The sequence below is a fragment of the Eutrigla gurnardus genome (genome assembly GCF_963514095.1).
Source record: "Eutrigla gurnardus genome assembly, chromosome: 16".
Classification (NCBI taxonomy): Eukaryota; Metazoa; Chordata; class Actinopteri; order Perciformes; family Triglidae; genus Eutrigla; species Eutrigla gurnardus.
The window spans coordinates 19,775,336-19,795,730 of record NC_139927.1 but is presented as its reverse complement, the minus strand read 5'-3'; the positions used below and the strand labels follow the sequence as shown (position 1 = coordinate 19,795,730).

General features: G+C 40.4%; 2 protein-coding genes across 4 annotated transcripts in view; both read right to left on the bottom strand.

Annotated features, from left to right (window-relative positions):
* The window catches only part of xrn2 (5'-3' exoribonuclease 2), a 239,777-nt gene extending 239,065 nt beyond the window's left edge, over window positions 1-712 (bottom strand). For all 3 annotated transcript variants that reach the window (XM_084031057.1, XM_084031058.1, XM_084031056.1), the window contains exon 1: window positions 513-712. In XM_084031057.1, coding sequence (XP_083887183.1) covers window positions 513-587 — 75 coding nt within the window. In that variant the 5' untranslated portion in view covers window positions 588-712. The remainder of the gene's footprint in view (window positions 1-512) is intronic.
* A 14,520-nt stretch (window positions 713-15,232) lies between these two features.
* Window positions 15,233-18,347, bottom strand: LOC311026834 (bifunctional protein GlmU-like). Its single transcript, XM_084030528.1, has 3 exons — window positions 18,291-18,347; window positions 16,847-17,038; window positions 15,233-16,288 (listed from the first exon to the last, which is right to left on the bottom strand). Exons 1-3 carry the CDS (start codon window positions 18,291-18,293, stop codon window positions 16,037-16,039), a joined length of 447 nt encoding a protein of 148 aa, XP_083886654.1. The 5' UTR covers window positions 18,294-18,347; the 3' UTR covers window positions 15,233-16,036.
* Between the last annotated feature and the right edge of the window lie 2,048 nt (window positions 18,348-20,395).

The window sequence follows — 20,395 nt, the reverse complement described above, 5'->3', positions numbered from 1 at the left end:
AATGATACGGAATTTAAATTCTCTTGAAATGGCGTTAGATAGAATATGTTAATATATCCATCTAAGATGCAACTTCTTAAAGGGTAAATAGAACAACTGTATAAACGCGCAAGTATAAGTATCTCGTACTTGTATTAGATTCCCCACAAATATCTTTCTCAACCGTTATAGGTGAGTTTTCTTCATAGCAGCACATTAAATGTTTAAGTCTGGACGTTTTTGCTGGTAGTCTGCAGTCGGGACTAAACGACCGCGCAGTTTTGTTTACAGTCTCACTTCGAGGTCTACGCATTTCCGCTGGTTTCCAGGACGTTAGCGACGAAACCTTTATAACACACGAAAATGCCCCGACGACGTGATATTAGCGGCCGCGAAAATACATAACCAGCTTTAATCATCAAAAATATGCACTTGTACTATGTACTGAAATATCACACGTTAAAATCACCCCGCTAGCGTCTACGCAACAAGAAAAGCGTTGTCTGTTGCTAGCTAACATGCTGTCCACTTACCTTCTCCTCCACACAATGCACAATAATTGACGCATACTTTCGGCTAAGCCAACGGAAAAATGCCGGGACTCCCATCTCCGGCGAATAATCGATAATAAAAACGTGAACGCGTAGGAAAAGAGTTAAAATAGCTGAATTAAAACACGAGACTTGTTGTATGTGAGTCGGCTACATGCTGTTGGCCACGGCCATTGAATATTGCTTCCGGTACATGTTGGCTTTATCCGGATCATTCGGAGCGCCACATGTGCCCACAGCGACACCCAATGACCAGATACGGTACTGCAGCAGGCAAACCTTTATCAGCATACAGTAATAGAATGTTTAGTATTCAGACACTGTAACTTTATGTAAAAATAATGCTATCACACTGTAAATACTCCTTTACAAGTAAAAAATCTGTATTGAAAATTATACTTATGTACAAGTATGTAAGTATAATCAGGAAAAGTATTAAAAATATAAAATTGCTCTGTGTATTAACCAATAATTAGTTTAATTATGGATCAATCTGCTGATTATTTGCTGACAGACGTGTCTATGCCCACCTGGACAAGCCATTCCAAGCACTGCGTGGCGGTAGTTACCAAGTGGCTAAATGAGACTAAGCATCCTCACTAGAGCACCAGTCCACCTTGACATGAAGACGTGAAGTCATGTGACCATGGTTTAATTTGATTATAGCCGAATGTAAGCATTTACTTCGGTTGAATGCATTTTTAAGATTAACTTGCTGAACAAAACCTGTAAGTATCAGAAACGCTTGTTTGCCACATGTTTATTTATAATCCAAAATCCAGTGGATAAATCCAGTGTCTTTTTGTCAAGGGAACCAGTGTGATGTTACCTTCCTGTTGGCTTATGAAAATGTGTCATCCATGCAGCACACTACAACAAAACAAAGGAGTTGATTGTGGATCTGCGTAGTGACCCCTGTTTCCAGGAGGTCAGTGTCGACATGGTGGAGGACTACAGGTACTTAGGAGTACTCAATATTTCCCATACTTGTATTATGACATTTGTAGCTTAAAAAGTGTTTCAGCAGCACTTTGAGCTGCATTTTATGTTATGAAAGGTGCTCTATAACTAAAGTTTATTGTTATTATCATTACACATTGACAGTGGGCTAATCTACATGAAGGACCAGAGTGTGTGCTGGGCAGCAGGTTGGCGTTATTTCACCTGTCAGCAGTTACTTGTTACTCTGCATGATGCATGATTTGCACACATTGATTTTATTTATTTATTCATTTTAACTTATATTCTCTGCATATATTGTATTCTATAGTGTACTCTCATGACTAATTGACTTTGCTTTTTACTTGGTCCTTTGTTTCTGTTTTTGTTGTATTGTTTCGTTCTAAGCTGTAACACAGCAATATTCCCCAACCAGGGGTCAATGAAATATTTCTGATTCTGATTTTCTCCATTAATCTATTGATTGTTTGGTTGGTAAAAATAAGGAAGATAAAATGCCGTCGCAATTACCCAAAGTGACACATTCACAACCCTGAAGTCTTCTTATAAATGTTTGAGTAGTTAACAAAAAAATCTTATTTTATAAACTTTTCATAGGTTTTTTGGGCAAAAATCCGAATTTTTAAAGGAACTAAAGCTGGTGAATGTAGTGACGTTAGAAGAACAATATTTACCTCTGAAATAATTAATAAATAAACCTCTGAAACCTCCGTTTACCTGCAAAGAAAATTAAAGAAAAGACAAAATGAGCAGAGCAATTTTTAATAGCGATACAATGATTAGATGATTTGGAAATCTTGAAAAAGAAAGAATATCTTTATTGCTAAGAACTCCCCCCAATTAGAATGTATGGCATTATATAAAATATCAAATAAATAAAAAAAATTAAAATCTTCATGGATAAATTAAAAGCAAATAAATCAGGTAAATCTTTAAAGCAACAATTAAACATACAAAAAACTAAATAAAATTCACTAACAATACGGTCACAAATAATGGGAATTAATTTTTACTTTAAAATTAAATAATAGCGAGCTCTTAATCAAAAGGATAACTATTGTTGATTTAATTGACGTTAAACATTCAAATTGAAATGCAACAAACCCCCAGTGTGTGAAATGTGTGAGCTCGGCAGACTGGCGTCCGTGTTCCCTGTAATTGTATTGTGGTTGAATCTCCATCATGCAGTCTGATGTTACATAATGCTCCTTTAATGGGGACTCTCTGAACAGATGCCCTCTCGCTTCCCAACCCTGCAGCACCACATTTAAGGTGAATTAGATTTTTTTGTATTTGCCTCCTCATATCTGTGGTTCATGTAGGAGGAGGGTGAGGGAGAGGGGGGAGAGGGCCATTAGCCTCCCCTCTTCAGGCAAGGCGGGTCTGACATCAACACTGCAGTATTATTACTGCAAAGAGCTGCTGATGGAAAACACTTGGCCTGCACCGACGGGCCATTTCCATAAACATTTACGCTGGAGTTGCAGGTAATAGGACCACGCCATCATTTCACTGTTTGTGGAGGGAAACAGAGGAGATGAAGGGGAATCTGATGCAAATCCCAGATGTGAGGGGAAACCTCCCTCAGACAGAGGTGTTACAGCTGATGTAACACCAAAACACACTTTCACAGCTGCAGATGATGCATTCACTGAATTCATGCGAACGTGCACGCTGATTCTGGGCCCGGACTTCCTGCAGGCTCATTTCTATAATTTCTTGTTTTAAAAGCAAAAAGTGGGAATTGATACGAGTCGACAAACAACCAAACATGAACAAGCTTCAGTTTCAGGGTCCAGGAGTCAGAACTGAAAGCGGCAAACAGCTGATGAAACCAAACATGAAGTTCTTTCCCAGTTTGGATGTGAGCTGATATTTCAGTAATTCCCTGACTTCATGTCCTCCAACACCAACATGCAGCAGACTTAAAGAGGGAGAGCGCCCTCACCTGGTGGATCCTCACCAGTAGAACCAGTGTGAAGCTCTCAGCCTCCCTGTTTGCATCCCTATGCATCTTATTCTTCTCAGGTGCAAAATTATTTAGTAAATCACATAAAGCACATAATGTTTATGTTTACCATGCCCGGCTTGGTGTTCCTTGTATTCCTTCTATGTTAATGTATTGTTGGACATTGCTTATACTATACATTCTTAAATTTAGATTTTTTCCAATCACATCATTGTGCAAGTTAGCAATTAACCTCTATCGGATTCTGATTTCTAAACATAAATAAACTGAGAGCAAAAACAAAGCAGGAAAACAAATGAAATTCCTTGTATATGTTTATATAAAGTTAAATCAATAACATAATAATGACAATGATCGAACACATAATACAGATCTGCTCTATCGAGACGGGAGATAATCCCACACACACACACACAAACACACACACACACAGACACACACAGACACACACACAGACACAGACACACACACACACACACACACACACACATACAGACACACACACACATGCACACACACACACACACACACACACACACACACACAGACACACACACACACACACACACACACACATACAGACACACACACACATGCACACACACACACATACAGACACACACACACACACACAGACACATACAGACACACACACACACACATACAGACACACACACACACACACACACACACACACACACACACACATACAGACACACACACACATGCACACACACACACACACACATACAGACACACACACACACACACACACACACACACAGACACACACACACACACACACACACACATACAGACACACACACACACACACACACACACACACACACACATACAGACACACACACACACACATACAGACACACACACATGCACACACACACACACACATACAGACACACACACACACACACACACACAGACACACACACACACACACACACACACACACACACATACACACACACATTCGGACACACACACACATGCACACACACACACATACAGACACACACACACATGCACACACACACACACACACACACACACACACACACACACACACACACACACACACACATACAGACACACACACACACACATACACAGACACACACACACACACACACAGACACACACACACACACACACACACACACACACACACACACACACACAGACACACAGACACACACACACACACACACACACACACACACACACACACACACACACAGACACACAGACAGACACACACACACACACACACACACACACACACACACACACACACACACACACACACATACACAGACACAGACACACACAGACACACACACAGACACACACACACACACACACAGACACAGACACACAGACACACACACACACACACACACACACACACAGACACACACACAGACAGACACACACACACACACAGACACACACACACGCACGCACGCACACACACACACAGACACACACACACACACACACACACACACACACAGACACACACACACACACACACACACACACACACACACACACACACACACACACACACATACACACATATACAGACAGACACACACACACACAGACACACACACACACACAGACACACACACATACAGACACACACACACAGACACACACACACACAGACACACACACACACACAGACACACACACATACAGACACACACACACACACACATACAGACACAGTGAGGCATTAAATCTGAACAGAAAAAAAACAGTTTCTGAGTATGAATCTCACAGAAAGACGCTGCAGCTCTCGTTTAAGTATTTAAACAACATTTAAAACCCTTTAATCTGCGATGCTGAAGTACAGGGACTTCTATATTTAATACAGGAGATATGAATCATCTGATTAATAAAAGGTTTAATAGAAGAGCTCATCGAGGGAATAAAGGATCTATTTTCGCCGTCCTGTCAGTCTCATTCAGACTGAATATTGTAGTTTCATGCTAACAAAACCGCTGGCTAAATTGCGTCTTTGATTAGCTGATCCCTTTAGCCTGCACATGAAAAGCTCAGCAGGAATTCACATGGTATAATGCAGCAATTTATGTCTCCAAGGTTGTGATGTGTCCTCGGCGGCTCGCAGAATGTCTTCACATCTGAGCCTCTTTGAGTCGGTTTCTGCCCATTGTGCTGCAGGAATATAGACCCGCTGGGGTTTGGTTTTTCATTATCCCTCTAATAAACGCACACATTTTACGTCTCATTCCTCCCTCCTGAGTTGTACAAAGCACTGTGATGTCTCTTTGTGGGAATGTTTTCAGGTGCCACGTAGGGACAACGTGATTGCTGCCATTTTGTTTTCCTTTGTTTTGAGTGGGAAAACTTTGAATCCTGTAGTACTTTTGGAAAACGACTGCTCTAAAAGAAAGTGAACCCACAGAAAATTATCATCAACTCTACAGATATTTCTAACTTTTAGGTCATTGTTTTGGTCCTACGAAAACCTGACGTTTTTAAATAGCCAAGCTACAGACAATAGTGACGGCAAGTGTTTTATTTACTTGACTTGACTTTTATAATGGCCACCCGCAGAACTGCGTTTACAACGAAATGACGTTCCCATACAATTACCTCTATTACGTTTCCATAGAAACTTATTTTTTCTGCACTAGTTGTAATTTGAAATAGTATCAAACATGTGGTTAACAAACAAACAAAAATGCAACAAAACTACATGGTAAAGTAATGGGGGCAAAGTGAGGTTTTGTAAAACCTTGGTTTGGCTTAAAATGAATATGGAATTGAAATAAAAAACAAACACAGCAAAAGTACTTTGTTCACATGGGGCACGAACAGCATTCTCCTGGTGAAAGTCCTGTTATGACCCGTCCACCATCTCACTATGTGGACTCATTTAAAAATAAGTTCTGAGTCAACAGCAAACGTAATCCATGAACAAATACCTTCCCCTCAAAAAGTAATCCACAATACAGTGTTGTGTGAGAATGTCATTTCTTGGAGACCTGGGGCCTCATCTATTAAACTGTGCAAGAAATGGCCTAATTAATAAAAGATTCCTTTAAAAACGGTTTGGTTTTAATAGATCACAACCTTTGCGTGGAAAGTGGCGTACGCACGTTTCCAGCCCCTTTTAGCAAGCTTTCTAAATGAGGCCCCAGATGGTGAAGTGCACACATTCCTCTGTTTGGTTGCTGTTGAAAGGGTTCAAGTGTTGTTGAAGAGTTCGGCTGCAAACACACCGGCCAAAACAATACGAGGTATCCAGTAGAGCAGCGTGTTGAGTGTGTGAGTCACTGCAACAAGTCCTTGAGCATGCAGCCATAACTGGCCAAAATGATTCAGTTTGCTGCAGCAGAATGAGATATTAGCCGTGGACACTCTCACTCACTCAAGCAACCAATTTCACGATCCTCCTGGTGGAGATAATGATGTAAGGGAGGTTGAGGAAGTGAGAAAGAGCTCAAGGTGAATGACCAGGAGGAGGTCATGCCACAATTGTCAAGCAAAAATCAGCTGAAGCCACAATATCATTTCATTCAGAAACACACAACTGTACTACACAACAAAATGAGGCTTTAAACTAATTATATAGCAACATAGGCCACTGTCACCATGGCGATGGTGTGAAGGAATCAGTTTACAGTTCTTCCACTGCCGATGTGGAGGGAGTGTTGCACCTCCATGTATCCTGTCACGGGTTCCATTTATATTTTTAATTACTTTTCATGTTTATATATCTAAATGTTGCATGTTAGCCAAAGTACAGAAACATGTAGAAGCAGGATGTCATTACTTTTGCAGCAATTTGGTTATGAATCAAACTTTTGGACAAATACAAATTGTGACCTGATGATGGTGCAAGAGTCCATGTCAACTAAAGTGATTATAATTCATCATTAATGTTCAAAGTTCATTCCAATCCATTCATCCAGTAGTTATGAGATATTTCACTCCAAAAAAAACAAAACTGTCAACCTCGAAGGATCATGAAAGTCAAGAAGGATTCATCCTCTGGGGAACACAAATAACCGCACTAAACATTTCTTGACAATCCACTAGTCCTGAACAACTGCCAATCAAATATTACCATTACTGATTTACATATCCAGGCTCATTTGCTCATTTATTCACCCGCCTGTTTGTTTCCTCGTCTTTCAAAACACCATTGATCTCCATTACGGATGTTGGAAGTGACCGGCGGAGCAGCAGCAGCCGTTTTCCACCAGCACACTCAGTAATAGGATCAGTGGTGAGTCTGCTAATTGAAAAGGCAGCAGCGCTCTGATGGTGTGAAACACTCTTGGCAGAGGTAAAGCGCTTTAATTGAGCTAAATTTGTCTCAATGAAGGCGTTCACTTAGAGGGGAGAGCCGGTGCTGGCAGCGGGCCGGGGGAGACGCAGCCATGAGGGGTCCTTACCTGCACATTAGAGGGGAAACAACACAAACCCTCCCCCTCCTCCCCCTCCCCTCCCCCTTTAGCATCACTAGAGTGGGACTCAATTAGTGTTAATGGAAGTTCACCACACGTTTTTTAAATGGGATCCGATCCGAACACCGAGTCTCACTTACACAAACATTTCTCAAATGTAGAAATAATCAGATTTATCGGTGAAGCTCAACTTCAGCTGGAGGAGCAAAACAATAATGTTGTTATCTTTCTGTCTACTCACGTCTGGCAACCTCGGTTTCCCCAAAATCATGTGCAGCAGCAGCTTCAGCAGACAGCTACTGGGAGGTCACGTAAAGTGTGTGGTAACATTTATTCAAGTATCACACTTAAGTACACATTTGGAGGTACTTGACTTTACTTGAGTAAAGGGAAACAGGGAAATATTGTACATTTTACTCCACTAAATTGATTTGAAAACTTAAGTTACTTTACAGATATTTGAGTTAAAGGGTCAGTGTGCAGCATTCAGCAGATGTTTTAGCAGAAATGAAATATAACAAATAAGTGGAGTAAAAAGTACATTTCCCTGTATAAAGTATAAAGTACCTCAATACTGTGATTAATACAGTACTCGAGTAAATGTTCTTTCAGAAAAAAATTAATTAATGGGATAAAACACTTTGATGCTTCAAACAACACTATTTACTATGAACTATTAAACACATTATTTCAACATCTAGTGGATGGACTGGCACACTTGGCTCAGACATTATTGGTCCCCAGAGGATGATCCCAACGATTCAGGTGATTCTGGGACTTTTCCTCTTGTGCCACCAAAAAGTAAAAATATGAATTTATCTGAACATGTGGACAATGGAATTATTCACAGAATTATAATGATTTGGAGGTGATTTTACTCTTTAACTTCATCAGCTATAACTTTATAAATTTGTAGAATATCTGATAGTGTATTTTTAAACCTGGAAAATGTTATAAATTTATTTAAATGTATTTATGCGATGTATTGTGTCCTCTGTGCATTCAAGTTGTCCTGGTTTTGACAACGAAATCAATGAGTAAATCAAAGAATACAAATTAAGGCAGACCACTGTTACATTTTAAAATGATTTTTTGAATAAAAGAGTAAACTAAGGAAGCTATACAATGTGTAATTTCAACAAATTGAATCTGAATTCCCTGTTAGATCGGAACATATAGCTACAGGAATCTAAAGAGATGCATACAAAATAAAATTTTCCTTTAAAAGCTTCACCATCTACAGAGGATGAACCCTGCTGTTCCTCTTCCTCGGGAAAATCTCACCATGTTCAAACCACTGCTGATGAAGATCTGAGAACATAAAGATGTCTCCTCAGCCTTTCAAGTTCATACTCACAGACGTCTTCACTGTGTTGAACATACATTTTTAAAGTGTTCATTTTCTCTAAATATTCTATTAAAAATACGCTCTTGTTACTGACAGGTCAGCGATCAAAACCACTGTGAAACATCTGACACAACACAAACATCAAATACATGGTAAATCCTTGGACAGAGACCTCCTCCTGACTTAATAGTCCTCTCAAGGACTTCTTGTCTCATGCTGCCCCCTGGTGGTGAACAGGGTTCCAAAGTCAAGTCCACAGCTGATGAGTTTGGTGTTGACTCTTTGTACGCTTTGTGACCAAATTCTTTATCTTATTAACTCTGAGGAATTTTACCTGAAACAGTCAGTTGTTTTGTTGCCTAAACCTAACTTCCTATGAAGTTTATTTTGAAAAAAAAAAATGCATGTAATGATGACATGACTCTCCCTGACATTTCCTAAACTCATGCTACAGGGGTAGGTATCGTAGTTTGAAGCTCAGAGCTACCAACCAGGCTTCAGTATTTGACGAGTTGGGAGTGAGAATGTGCTGATATGACTGATGGAAACGCAGCTTCTGTCCACGATTAACATGACAGCGTTTCTGTTTTTGAATTTATGAAGAAAAATTGCAAAACCACTGATTTATTGTAGATAAACTTAAAAATAAAAACATCTTGCAAAATAATTGTTGTGTTCTTTGTTAAAAGCATCTGGCTCAACCGCCATCCATCCTCTACCGCTTAATCTTGTATTCAGGGTTGGCTCAAGTAAACCTGCAAAATAGCAGAGATTCCAGTTTCACTGAACTTGTATCAACAAGATTCGTTAACAGGAATCTTCTGACAGTATTTTAAACATGCCCACTAAAAGGCCAATCCATCAGATGATCTCATACTGTGTTTTCAGCCTTTGAGAGGAGACTTCTCATCTGTGTCCATGAACGCTGTGACTTAAAACGTTTGTGATCAAACTTCTCCAACGACATCAAGCTGCAGCGATCTGACCCAGTGAGAGAGACAGGCTTTCATCACACTGACCTCCATCGAAGCTTTTAACTAAAGCAGCAACAGATCTGAAAAAGTGAAAAATGAAGCCAATTCCGAAGTGCCTTAAACTTTCTTTCTCTCTACTGACCATCAGCAACTCCTCTGGTTGGAAAAAGAAGTCTGATTGTATGGACGTCTATTATAAAATTAGCCTTTTTCTCTCTTATTATCTCAGTAAACATTGGAAATATGAGTTTATGGTCTCAATCTCTAGTTTCAAGTCTTCTTCAATCCAGCATGAAGTTCATTTAGTAAATGATGGTCCATTTAGAGTCAAATAAACCATAAAGCAAGGGATGATTTAGGGCGGGGCTACCTTGTGATTGACATGTTGCTACATCCTAATAGGCATACATTTTATTTTAACTGACCCGCCCCCAAATGACATGAATATAATTGACAATAGTTTGACTCGTTACTGTGGGTGAATGCTTATTTTGGATCAGCCCACGCATCACTGATAGACACCAAATAATACAAACATGGTAAATATCTTACAACCTTATTTCACATTTTCTAAAGAAAAATGTTGGTTCTTATTTCATGTTTTCCTGCTTTATTCTGCATTCTTTTTATTCTCATCTAATTTGTCTCTTTTGCTTTTCAGTTTTTTCCTTCCCACCTTGCTTTCATATTGTCTTTAACTGATCTGAAAGAATGAACCTCTTGACCAACAGTGGAACTAAACTTCTTCACCATGAGCACCTTTAACTTTAGCTACTCAAGAACATTTTAATACAGATGTTGTTTTGTGTTAACCGCAGGCTTGCAACTGAGTATTTCTTCCACCCTTGTATGGACACTTTTACTTCGGTGAAGGATCCGTGACCTTCTTTGACCTCCGAAGAGAAACTTTTCTCTCCGTTTAAAACCACCACAGCGTTTGTGCAAAAACTCACTAAACTTGTGACAACTTCCATCCACACTGACCGCGGCAGCTCCGATGTTTTGATCTGTGTTATTCGTCTGGCCCTCCGCCTCATGCTGCGACATTCAAACAGAGCTGCGTGTCATTAGCCTGGGAGCTCTTTGGCTGCCACATGAAAGACGGCTGATCAGCGCCACGGCTTCTTTTGTTTCCCCCCAAACAGGAGGCTGTTTAGCAGCCGACTTACAAATGACCTGGGTTGGTCTTGTTTGAAGTGAGGCGGAGAGGGGGCGGCGTAGCGGCAGCCGAGTCCCGCCGCCGCTCACACGGCTCATTACTCGCACAGATAACACGGACAAAAGGCGGCAGGGAGGAGAAGGCACTAATGAGGAAAAGAGCAGATACTAAACGGAGGAATTATGAGCCTCCTCAACAGTTTTCCTGCTCCTCGTCTGTCACTCTGAGACGCTGAGAGGAGATTCACCTGAGCAGAGCAGGTAACGCTAGAAAAACCAATGCTAGTTTTAAAGCTGTGCGACCTCGTTTTCACACATTCAGAGCTGAAATGGTCGTTCACATAAACAGTTGTATAAAGAATGACAAGAGTGAGATGTTCAAACCCTGCTTTGCTTTCTAACCAATCACAGCATCAAGCCAGTGTCCAAATCATTCTCACTTCCAGCTCGTTAAATAGCGACGCTTGGTCAGTGGCCCTCGCCATCTGGTACCGAGGCCCCCGATGACACAAACCAGGCTTTCAGCGTACCCCGTTGTAGACCACGTCAGCATAGAGGACAGCAGGGAAAACACATTCTTGTAGTCCAACAAGAACTGGTTCCCTCGACAAAAGACCAAACTTCTTAATTGATATATTATCTCAGTCTTCTGCTCAGATTGCTGCTCGGGTGGGGGGGGGGGACTCTGCTGCTTGTGTTCTTCAGTTCCACCCGTCGCTCTTCCAAAGTCCAAATATGGTCACTTCCTTCACTGGTTGCAAAAAATCCAAGAAAGCGACGGGCAAAATCGAGGCTTAAAAGCGGTAGTCCAAACCAATGGATGACATCATGATGATGACGTCCACTTCTTATATAGTCTTTTGTAGGTGACTGAACTCTTTCGAGGATTATTTATTGTCATTATGTATCACAGGCAAGCACAACAAAATGCAATTACAGCCAATCGGATACACAAGGAAAATACAAGAAATAGAGACAGAATGCATTCCTGTAGGCATTTTTTGAATTTGAATTAGTCCACACAGCAGCAAATCTCCGGGGAGATAACATGGCTGACATCTTAAGATTAAAAGCCACCTTCACGGAAACATCATCAGTCAACTTTGACTTTGTTTCAGCACCATGCATCACTAATGTAAAGCTGTGTTACATGTTTAACAAGGCTGTGTAATCAGAACTAAAGGATGCTGAGGAAATGTGAGGCTTCTGTGTAAAAACCTACGGATTTGTGTTTGAATATCAAATAAATTGGCAGCAATCAGAGCTTGGATTTTATTTAAAAAACAAACAAAAATCAAATACATGTCCAAAAATAGGAACATCGGGGACACATAGCAGCGTGAACACAGCCGCAGCGGTCTTCAACACGACAGCCGCAGAGATGAAAGCCAACTCTTTGTCGAGCAAGAGCCTCACAGTAAAATGTAATTGGTGCCTCACAGCGGGACGCCAACGGAAAGCATAAAGAACACCAACATTAGCACTAACTTGTTATTCACCACCGTTTCAAACATAAGGCATTTTCTTCTGTGGCAGCGTAAGAATTATAAGTAAGCAGAGGGAAAACAACACCGCGAATGTTTAATCACCTCGGCCGCATGAAGATGCCATTTAAAGAGAGAGAAAAATAAATTGAGAGTGATCTTTAGATCAAAAGCTACGTTTCAAATCCAGAACATCCGCTTTGGGCGGCGGCGTCGCCTTCCAATTTGTCAGCAACGAGAACTGAGCTGCTTTAGTTGGATGCGTGAAAACCTGCCTCCCAGGGGGCTCCGGGGCAGACCACCAACGCTTCTCGGCCACCATGCTGCTTCGACACAAGCAAAACAAAAGCACAAAGCTGCAGCGGGGTCGCTTTGTAGCTGGGCTTTAATGTGGCGGCAGGCCGGCTGCCCCGCTGACGTGGCGCCTCGTCCTCCTGGAGGCAACACAAGCGCTGCAAAAACCCGCCAACTAGCCGGAGTTTTCCATCCGGACCGGGACAACGCTGGTGCCTTTAACCGTTTCTCTAAGGAATCGATAACAAATCAAACATTCTTTAAACTCCTATTGGGCATATTACACACCAGCCTTCAGTTTTACATTGATTTATTCTCTGTATAGTTGATTATAAAAAATAAATAATCAACTTGCAGATTCACTGCTGATAGATCATCCATCACCGCATTTAGGAAGCTTTATTCTTACATTGGTTTATTGTAATCATTATTATAAGTTATGAGGCTAACATCACTGCACCAGCATACATGCAAGATATTCAGCATTTGATTCATACTTTTCCAGAGTATTTTGGAGAAACTGACTAACTTCACCTGAGACTTTCTGTCTGTTACAGCTAGAGGGAAGAGAAATGTCTACAAAACTACAAATACAGTAACACAACACAAAACCTGAAAGGAACCAGAAATCCTGCACACTGTTGTCCCTCACACACTGTTGTCCCTCACACACTGTTGGCGAAGCATTGTCAGTTGTATATAAACCATGTAAAGAGTTCAAATGTGATCCACATCATCATGAGGACAGGTGGTATGAAGAGTGATGAAGTCTGCGTAGGAAGGAGGTCGGGTGGACGCGTGACTTTCACCCACGCTGTCCTGTGTGAAAAGAGACGTTGACGATGACTTATATGTCACGTGACTTCCATACTTTAGGTGCTAAATATGAATTGCAAAGCATATTGTGCCTCAACATGGCGACGGCTGAGCCAGCTGCTACCAGCTAACGGTGCTAACAGTGCAAACTGTAACAATGAGCTCAGTGCAGAGAGAAGCCATGACTAGCCAGTGGGGGGCGCTCACATGCACTAAAAGGCACGCATGAGGGACTTCATTGTCTGTTCGGGTACGTACTCCGCTATATCGTTAGTTCATTTCCACGCTCAAACACAAAAAATGACAAAAAAAACTTTTCGGAAGATATATATGAACTGTTGTATGAGGTTCAGCCGTACGATCAACCCAAAGCCCATTGGTTGTTAATCTGTAAAAACACTGACAGATAGTCTTTTTTTAAAGATTCAGTTATCTTGTAAAACAGCAGTTTTATCAAAGAAAGATTTGGAAACAGTGTATTAATGAATCCACATTTAGTGAGTATTTGTGGCAGCAGGACGGTGAATGTGGGATTGAGTCAAATGAGTGTGTGTGTTCATGGTGATGAAGGTCCAATTACCAACTAGATTCCATCAAAAGGCCGTTACCACTCCCCTCCCCCCGACCCGCACGCCACACGGCAAACAGAGCCCTTCCTTTCTTCGCAGCGGCGGCCATGACCGAGGCGAGGTCGCGGCTAATCCTTCGAGGGGGGTTCTCACTTTGTCTTGTCCCAACCGGGGGGGTCAGAGGCTCTGAAAGGCCGCGGCTCAGTTTAACATCTATTAGCAGAAAGCTGCGACCCCCGCGGAGTCGCTCCTATTGGCTGCTGGGGCTGAAGACGAGCTGCATCTCCTGATGATGTTGTGCTTAAAGCCGAGCAGACAGACGCTGCATGTTTTTATTCATCGCGGATGTCGTGTTAACTCACACTACACGTTGCAATCCACATCACATGGATTTCGTCCATTGGCGGTTTGATACAAAGTTCAACAATGTCGACAAGCGAAAATAAACTCAGACAACGTGGTCTGCAACACGTGAAATATGGCTCGTCATTTTAAAATCTTTGAATTGCTCGCATCTCAGATCGCCGACCAAATTTCAAAACATTGTACAAGAAGAAGCAGCTGAAAGGATCTATTGTCACACGACAAAAAACCGCCAGAGGAAAGATGCTGCTCTGAAGTCTGACTGGTCCTGGGTGGGTTCTGTCTTTTAGGATCTTTGGGCTTTTTGCAGGCACCTCACGTCACCGATATCACTGGTGCAACATGGGTAACAATGATGTTCACGTAAAAAACGTTGTGCAGAAGTTCATGATTCATTCTGCACAAAGCTGTTTTTCAGCTGAACTTTATTTATATTTCAATAAACTCCTGTGCTCTTGGATCATTTTTAAAAAACTTTGAGAGGGTAAAATTAGGTCTGGATGGGTTGTGATTGTATTTAATTTTCTCATGATTTCTGTTGTGGTTAGGATATCTATTTAGTTAAGTCTCGCCACATACAGATACATATTTCACAATTTAAGTTGTTTAAAAAAATCATAGTTTTTGAAAATCACGTTAGTCTCAGTGCTAATGCTAAAGCTAATTAGCTGAACTCAAAGAGGTGGACACATGTCACGAGTCTTCGTTTTTTTCACAAATACTAAATAAAATCTTACAAAAGCTATATAATACAAGTAAAATTTTATTTTTGACAGTCAATTTCACAGCTGTTACTTTTCAGATATTCAGACATACGATACGTTTGTGAAAGATTAAACCAGTGTCTGGTCTGTCTGGGCCTCTTTGTATCAGATGAATTGAATTGTGGATTTTTTGTTTGACTAAAAACAATAAATAAATAAATGAAACTTCACCATCTAATTCTGTTAGACAAGCATTTCTAAACGTTCATTTAGATAGTCTGTTCTATATAAACCTAATATGCAGGTGGCAGGAGGTTACAGTGGATATGAGATTATTCAAATGTAATATTTTTTCATAAAGACAGACGGCAGCTGTATCTGTTAGACCTGTTTTTACTCCTTTAACTGTCACATTTGTGTGGCTGAACCACGAGTTCGGGGTAGCCGGTCCGCTCGTCCATCTCTCTGGTGAACTGCAGGTCGACCGCCTCGCCGACGACCACCTCGGCCGTGGTGAACACCTCCAGGTCTCCCAGCACGTGACCCCCGAGCGTCCTGCCCTCCTCGTCCGCTAGGCAGATGTGGACGTGGGCGTCCCTGTTCAGAGTGCCGACCAGGGAGACGATCTCGAACCGCCCACTGAGGTGCATCATCTGAGGGACAGGAACATGGAAACAAAATCACTGTATTCATTTATTTTATGTATTTATTTACAGTAACTTAGTTTTATTTATAGTCACATAACATTATTAATTATAACTTTATTTACAAAAACATAACTTTATTCATATCTACATAACTATTTATTATAATTGTATTTACAGCAAAACACTTAATCTATAGTCACAAAACTATATTTATAGTATCAAACCGTTATTTATTATCATTTGATTTACAAGAACACAACTTTATTTATATAAAATCACTTGTATCTCTAAGTTGAATTCTTAAAGAAACCTATTTTCCTTATTCAACAAATTAATATTTCAAAAGATGGGAGATTCATTGATTTACAATGACATAAACATATTAAAAATAAAAGAGGAAAAATAAAAAATAAAATCAGAGTTTGCTGATGTGGCCCGGGAAAGGGAGGTTTGGGTTTCGGTTTGAGTTCCTGTCAGCTTTAGACTTCATACTAAGACAACGACAGAAAAAAGTAAAGAAAGTCTGAAACTGTAGCAGGACTCCAGAGGATGAATCTCAGGTACCTCATTGTTATTTCCTGCTGTGGCGTTGGCCAGCCGGAGCGTTGCCTTGGTGACGCTGCCCACACAGGTGATGATGAACGGCGCACGGAGGCGCCTTTCCTCCACGAACGCCTGCAGAGATCCCAACAGCTCCTGACCCGGACCAAACCGGACCGCATGAACCCGCAAAGAGGACCCTCCTCCTGCTGAAGTCTGGGAGGAAACAGATGGTGTCATTTGTTAATTTGTGCATTTTTATTTGATTTGATTTCCCCCCCTGTTACTAATTAATGGCTGTATAATTACTGTACTGTATATTCTTACTTCTACTATTGACATAATGTTGTAAAAATCTTATTTATAAATAACACAACAGATAACAAAAGAAAAGCCTCATCAAGATGTAAATAAGTTGCTTACATTCATTTTTTGTTTATAATCAGGTGCTGTTAGCCAGTTGTTAATACAATCATAACACATTTATTATCAATACACGTTTTGAATTTGTTGTATAATATTTTCACAGTGTGGTTTTACTGTTAAGTAAACTATGTGTGTGTGTGTGTGTGTGTGTGTGTGTGTGTGTGGTCCATTCAGATCTTTAACAGGATCACTGTGTTTAACCAAACACCAGTGTGACCTCTGACCCCGGCAGGGGGAGGATGGTGTCACATGACCCAACATTAAAGGGGCTCACAGTGAAGCAGGTTTACAAAGAGCTTAATGAAAACAGCATCAACGACACATTACTTTACATTTATTAACAGTCCTTTTCAGCTTTACTCACCACTTTTCAGTTCTAACGTCAGCTTTAATTCAGGTTTAAACAACTTTTCCACTGAAATATGCTCAAAATGTAGAAACTGTAAATCCACTATAAAAAGATTGTTACTATTATTATTATTATTATTATTATTATTATTATTATTATTATTATTATTATTATTATTATTATTATTAATAAAGACATTGTGATTCAGCTGCATGTGAGAAAACATGCTTGTGCTGAAAGGCGGCAAGCTTAAGACACATAACTCCCTCATTTTATTAACAGCCTGCAGTAAACTGGACAATGTTTCATTTATGCGTTTATGAGTCTTGTCATGCATCAGATGATTCAAATGGCTCATGAGACACTTGAGAAGAATTTAGTTGCCTTTTCTCAGTGTTGAGGATGTGAAAACATCCAGGAATAAATAATGCTTCGTTCTTATTTCCGTTGCTGCGGTTTGCTTCGATCCAAACGACAACAAGACTTCTTCTACATCTGTACATGCATTAGGCTTATGATGTATGTTTCTATTAGATAGAGCACTTTTTGGTGTAAAGGTGAGACCGTTTTGTAGAGTGAAAGCTTTGTAGTGTCTGGACCACACATGTAAACACATGTGAGTATTAACATGAAGAGATCCAACATATGTTTCTTCTGTTTAGGTTCAGTGAAAGTAATGAAGTGAAAACTCACCATTCTGCACGAGTGTGAGGCTCCAGAGGGACTAACCTCTGAGCACAAACACTCCAGTTAAACATTTACGTTTGGGTGGGAGTGAGCATGCTCAGTTAGCAGTCAAGACTTCCTGCTGAGGTTTTCCACAGTTGAGTATTTTGTATTCCTGGTCTTTCACTGCCACCTGCTGGTACTATTAGAGTCAAATATTCTACATAACAGAGACATGTGATAGTTATATTATGACTATTTATGCAGAAGTAGCACTAGTAGTAGTAGTAGTAGTAGTAGTAGTAGTAGTAGTAGTAGTAGTAATGGATTTCAGTTCTAACCATTTTCATTAAATAATGCACATATAGCTTCTTCACAATAAACATCTCTTTTATGTGTCATGATTTTATTTATAGACTGGCGTCCTGTCCAGGGTGTACCCTGCCTTCGCCCAATGACAGCTGGGATCGGCTCCAGCCCCCCCGTGACCCTAAATACAGGATAAGCGGTAGAAAATGGATGGATGGATGGATTTTATTTATTGTCATATAATTTTATTCATAGTCACACAAATATAATAATTGTCACATAACTTGATTAATATTTATACAACATTATCTACATATACATTACTTTTTTTTAAATTCCACTTAATTCAAATTGACTCTCATGTCAAACAATCTCTGAATCCAGTCATGAAGCAAATCATTTGTTAATTGGGTTTATTTACCAGGGCAACATATTCTTCCCTATATAGGGGAGTCTGCTCTCTTTATTCTATTGTTTTATTTTCTCTTTATTCATTTGGTAGAAACACTCAAATTTAAATTATAAAAAAACAATCACAATCAGCTTAAATAAAAACTACAACAATGTCATTATTATTGATTATTGTTACAATGTAAACCTATCACTTGCATGTAACTTTAAAGCTCCTCCAGACTTTTGTTTTTAACTCTAGGTGGCGCTGTGGTTTGGAAAATGGACAGACGTCTCTCAGTGTCTCGAACACCTCCAGACACCTTTAAGCTTCTCCACAGATGGTTAAGGACGTGAAGAGCTGAAATTGATCTGGATTGAGGAGAAGTCCACTAACAGTACTTTTTTTAAGGAACATTAATGAACATCTGTCCTGTGGCCATTTAACACCTATTCACTATTTTTAGGGAGTCTGTTCTGTTGCCACTTTAATGTAGTTGCTTTTGTCTTATACAGTATGTCTTGAAAACAAGATGATCCTAAACAAGCCGCTGTACTGGTCTGAGGTCAGAGGTCACAGCAGGCAGCCTGGTCTCCTAAAAGTGACGTACCCATTGTGAATTACGTGAGAGGGAAAGTTTGTTTTTGTGGTGGATCAAGTCTGCTCTCAACGCATCACAAATGAGACTCCAACGAGTCCATGGAAATCCACATAGGGAGAAGATCTGGATGGTGGACTTTCACCAGGACACTGATGTTACTGTGAAACAAGTACTTTGTTATTTTTTGTTTGTTTCAATTTGATTTTAAGCCAAACCACAATCTTTTTACCAAACCTAACCAAGTTTTTTTTTTTTACCTTTTACCTATGTAGTTTTGTAGAATTTTTTGTTTGTTTAGTTCGTTAAAAATGTGCTTCAAATATTTTAAAGCTGCTACGGTTCGCTGCACAAAAATGTTTCCCTGGAAATGCCATCTGTAGGAGAAATCGTTGCAGCAGGCTTGTGATCCCAAATCTCTCACAGTGGTGATATCAGAGAAACACCATAAAACATCAACAGAGACAGATTTCACCACCAAGAGTTGCACATTTGATCCAAACAGCCTTAACATGTATTTTCAAAGTCTCTGTTGCTTTCAGTCAAACACCAAAGTGGAACAGCTGAACCGTGTATTTTCCAAAGGGAAGAATGCAAATGCAGCAGATAAATCTCAGACCTGCTGATGTATTTTGTCAGTATTTTTCCGTGTAATAATGAACCCATTTAAATCAGGGCTGTGGCGGTGTGTCGGGGCTCCTGGGAGCCAACGAGGCCACGCTCCGGCGATTATTTCGAGTGGAGGCGCTCGCATGTATTCCCCCTGCGAAGCCCTGATTACTATCAGGTTACAGAGTCCATGACAACAGCCTGCAGCTTAAAGCAACAGGACTT